The sequence below is a fragment of the Morone saxatilis genome, unplaced genomic scaffold (assembly GCF_004916995.1).
Source record: "Morone saxatilis isolate NCDOM2014 unplaced genomic scaffold, NCSU_SB_2.0 Contig14, whole genome shotgun sequence".
NCBI classification, from domain to species: domain Eukaryota; kingdom Metazoa; phylum Chordata; class Actinopteri; family Moronidae; genus Morone; species Morone saxatilis.
This window is the reverse complement of record NW_023339696.1, coordinates 1,578,909-1,583,418: the sequence shown is the minus strand read 5'-3', so window position 1 is coordinate 1,583,418 and position 4,510 is coordinate 1,578,909. Positions and strand designations below refer to the sequence as shown.

The 4,510-nt window shown below is 41.7% G+C and overlaps 1 protein-coding gene across 2 annotated transcripts in view; it reads left to right on the top strand.

Annotated features, from left to right (window-relative positions):
- Window positions 1-1,174: 1,174 nt before the first annotated feature.
- Window positions 1,175-4,510, top strand: part of LOC118322637 (thyroid hormone receptor alpha) — a 25,524-nt gene continuing 22,188 nt past the window's right edge. The window contains exon 1 of one of the 2 annotated variants that reach the window (XM_035654369.1): window positions 1,175-1,589. In XM_035654369.1, coding sequence (XP_035510262.1) covers window positions 1,558-1,589 — 32 coding nt within the window. In that variant the 5' untranslated portion in view covers window positions 1,175-1,557. The remainder of the gene's footprint in view (window positions 1,590-4,510) is intronic. The other variant, XM_035654368.1, reaches the window with a different exon arrangement.

The following is a 4,510-nucleotide window of genomic DNA, read 5'->3' as shown; positions in this document are numbered from 1 at the left end:
CCGCAACAGGGCCAATCCACTGCAGAGCCGTTGGTTGAATCCCAGTTGTCTCCCCCTGTCAATCTAAACCCGCGGACACGGGCACTGCACTAGTAAACTTAAATCACGGTTCCTTCACAGATATTTCAACTTAAAAGTCTGCCAGCAGCTTAAATGGCATAATTCCTTCCTTTCATGGTTAAAGCATAACATTGATCAAAAGAATGGCAAAGCAGAGGCGACTGGATATAATCAGCATTTGTGTTATAAATAAAGTGTGGTGAGTATGACTCACTCATGACTGTTGATTCATTGATGGGATTTGTACTGTGGAAATGTAAATTATGCTAAATTTACCATGTTAGCCCTTATTGTACAGCTAAGTCCCCTCACTGTTTTTACCCAGCTGATATTATATATGTGTTCACCCATGCCCCTTGCTATTATCGGTTGGAATACTACAGTATTTGAGGGTTAGCTTAGCATTGCTGTGCAGCTTTCAATGCCGAGATTAATCCTGCTAGTGATCATTCAGCCACACTCCTCAAGGTAGTGTTGTATCTAGCTTTCACCGTGGCCTTCACAATAAGTGGTTACGATTGCACTCGGAGCGAAAACAGATCATAGAGCAGTGTAATTCAATCGATGAGATATCAAGCATCTCTTTGTCCTCATAAGACTTCACTCAGCTGTACTGGGAAGACTGCATCAGCCTGCTGTTATGTAATCATGTTAGCATTAAAGCTTAAGTGAGTTTGGATGTAGGGAGGGAACTTTTCTCTCTCTCTCTCTCTCTCTCTCTCTCTCTCAGGGGACAAAATGAAAAAGGCAAAATAGAAACAAAAAGGGCATGAAGGAAAGACATGAAGTAAAAATATAAAAATAACATGACAGGTGACAGACGGAGAGACAGAAGAATTAAAGAGAAGAAGAGTCTGGCAGCTGGGAGAAGACAGATAAATAAGTACAAAAAAGCAAGGACAGTAAGTGGTAGAGAGCGAGAGGGGTGGTGCAAGGTAGACCGGAGCATGACAAGGTTTATTGTGATGACAGAGATCATGTCACCGGGGGAAGGAACTACACATGCACAGACAGACAGACAGACAGACAGAGAGGGAGGGAGGGAGGGAGCCAGGGAGGTGTTGGGGGAGGCTGGACTAGAGCAACTAGAAGGGAGGGAGGGGAGAGAGGGAAATAAACAGAGTAGCCGTTCCTCCCAGCAGCAAGTCTGAGGCGGAGAGCTACTGTTGCCTCAGATATCTCAGCTGATAGCAGCAGCTCCAGGTTCTGCTCCACTCTACTGTACTTCACCGGCACCGACTTAAGCTCTCGGGTCACTGAGAGGTTGGTGGCAGGGGATTTAAGGACCTCCCCTTAGAGGTTTATAGAAAGCTGCCGGTAGCTACATTCAGACTCGTCCACTGTTAAGGAAGGGGAACTATCCTGATACCAACCAACCGGAGAAACAGCAGTCAGATCACTTGTAAACAAAGCTGAATGGGACACGTGTACTAGACTGCTGAGAGGCTGCAACAGCAGAAAGAGTTCTTCTTGTGACACTCCTACAAAGAGAGCAACATGCATATATTACAGCCGTACTGCATCAACAGGTTGGTGCGTTTGTGTGAATATATTTGTCCATGTATGAGTGTTGAAAGTGGGTGTGTGCAGTTTCTCCCATACCGCATGTTCAGAGGAGATAAAGTAAGAAGTGTGTGTTGAGAGCAGTTAAGGAGGGCTCGCCTCTGTTTGTCCGCTGTGTTATTGTTGGTGCTGTTTTTAGTCCACAAATTGGATTTCCAAATGATTATCACATTAAAATACTCATATCTAATAGAATGCCGTCTATTGTCAAATCTAACAAATCACCCCCCCCTCCATGTGATTCTTGAAGTATGTTTAATTAACTAATTTGTTGCTATCATTCTTTTTGCTAAAGTAATTAGTAGGGAAACTTCCTCAAAGAAGTACATTATGTTCGTTTGGTGAGGTTTGTGAAAGGGAACATAGTCCCTTCTCAGTTGAGGAGGAGGGTGTGTAGCCTGACAATCAGCTGATGGTAATTTGTTCATTGTGAGGGGTGTGATATCAGTTGTAAATGTATGTTAGAGATTCTATAAACCATGATAATTGAACAATGAAGCTTTTGTCAACACTGCCACCCCTCCACAGCATCTTCCGGCTTATGATCTTTCAGCTGATGCCTTCAGAACAGAGCCACAGAGTGTCTGTCTTTGCAGCATTTGTTGCAACTGTATAACTACGAGTTCCCAGGATGGTGTATTTAAACTATTTGTCAGGTTTTTATGTAACTATAGCATCATTCAAAGCTTTGTAGCAGCATTGCGTTGCTGTCTGCCACAATATTTTGTTTAATGCTACAAATGGATGCCAAAGTTTGACATTATCAAAGTGTCTGTAAGCGGCATTAACGAATATTTTTAGTGACAACAATGGATCAAATAACTGTGTGTTAATCGGTTCTAACATAAGCGCCTAACATCAACATGTGACTGACTAGGTTATACAGTAGTAATTCTGGAATAATTAAAAAGTCAGCCGGAGACAGTGTTTTCAACCAGCTCCTGAAAAATCTGCAATTGTTATTATTTTAAACTGCCTGTGCTGTGCAAAAACAGAAAGCTTGACAAGCAATGGTTAACTATCTGCAGAGCGCTTCAGCCTGTTTTAACTTATTGTTTTGGTCCAACTTCCCACAATAAACCCACCATATTGTGCAAGCTCATGACTAAACAGCACACGGACAAAGTTAGCAACCAGCTGTTGAACATAGTGCCAAGTAAAGTCAGATATAAAAAAAAGTGTCAAGGTCAGGTGACAAAATTCCACTGGTTCTACTAATAATGTTTCTCTGTTTCTTCTTCATGGATAAATAGGCAACCGTTTGCTAACATGTTAACCAAAGACATATTGTCAGTTTGTTCTGATGCCCCCTAGTGGGCCCCAGAAATGAATTATTGCTGCTTGCACATTTTCTTGTAGTTTTTATTGTGGTATTATTGTGTTTTTAAAGTCTTTGTACTTACTGTATATCTACTTTGAGGCTCACAACCAAATAATTATTGTCATAGACATTAGACCTCCTGACAATAATTTTTACATGCCTACCACCAATTCCCTCATGTTGTGGTAGAATATGGTGGAAAAAGACCTTTCAGCACTGTCACAAGTTCTATTAAATGGCGTTTATTAATGATTTTGTTTGTTTTTTAATCAAAGAATTGGTATTGTGGGTTTTTCTGCTATGGTGGCTCACCTCACGGTGATCAGTAACCAGAGTAGACAGTTTCCCATCGTGTTACTGCCTGGCCATGTGCACGGCAATAAATGAATACGTTTGCTCGACCATGAAGAGCAGCAAGAACCAAGAAAGAGACGTCAGAGGTTTTTTTTTCTTTTTTCGGTTAGAAGAGGAAAGTGGATTTGACAGCCAAAGGGAGGGAGGGGAATAAGGGAGAAGAGCGCTGTTACCTAATACTGCTGATGGAAGTTTAGAAAGGAGAGAGGAGAGGAGAGGAGAGGAGAGAGATGGTCAGAAGGAGAGGGAAAAACAGAAACAACTGGGAGGAATGAAGGAAAGTTGAGGGCGCAAACAGAAAGAAATGTCAAATACTCGCCAAAATGGGAGGGACAGAAAGAGAGAGAGATTTTATGGAAAGAAAAGCAGAAATGGGAATGGGAGGGGTTTTGGAGCAAACAGTCAGACATGGGGATAGACAGAAAAAAAGGGAGGGAGAGAGGATGGTAATCCAAATCTGCCGCCAGGAGCAAATGCAGACTCCATCCTGTGAAAGTGAGAAAAGAGGAAGGGTAGAGAATTATAGAGAGAGAGATATGAGGTGGGGAAGAGATCAGTGAAAGAATTATCTATATCCTGGAGTGTGTGTGTGTGTGTGTACGTAGCCTCGATATAAAATATTTGTGTGCATGTGTTTGTCCATGTATGTGAATGGAGGCATGATTCATTCGTTTCTTAGTATTCCAAACACACTCTGAAAGCACAAGGTGTGCTTGACTTTGAATTACAGCTATATAGGTATAAAATTGGATATATGATTGAAAGTGAAAAAATACCCAGTATTCGAGCAGAAGTAAAAAACATGACAATGAATTCATGAAGACGCAGCAGAGAAAAAAAGTGACTCAGACATCCCTCCGGTCGAGCTCATCTGGGGCGATTCATCTGCAGTCAAGCAAACTTTAACCACGCATACATGCCACCAGCAAGTCTGCAAGCCATCTGACACAAGTCCATTCAGGAGAGGACATTTCCTCTTTTTTGTTGTTTATCAGTGTAGAAATGTTGGCTACAGTTGAATTTCAGACTGAGATTGTCAAGCGGTTAGTCACATACTACCCATTAGAGCCCCATTAGAGCTTTGATCAGGCCCAGAAAATCAGGCCTGACCCTAGGCCAAAAAATTGTTTATTACAAGCTACTTTTCCAACTTTGTGCACATAATATAGTGCAAATGATATTAAAAATTAATAAATAACAAATCCACTCGTT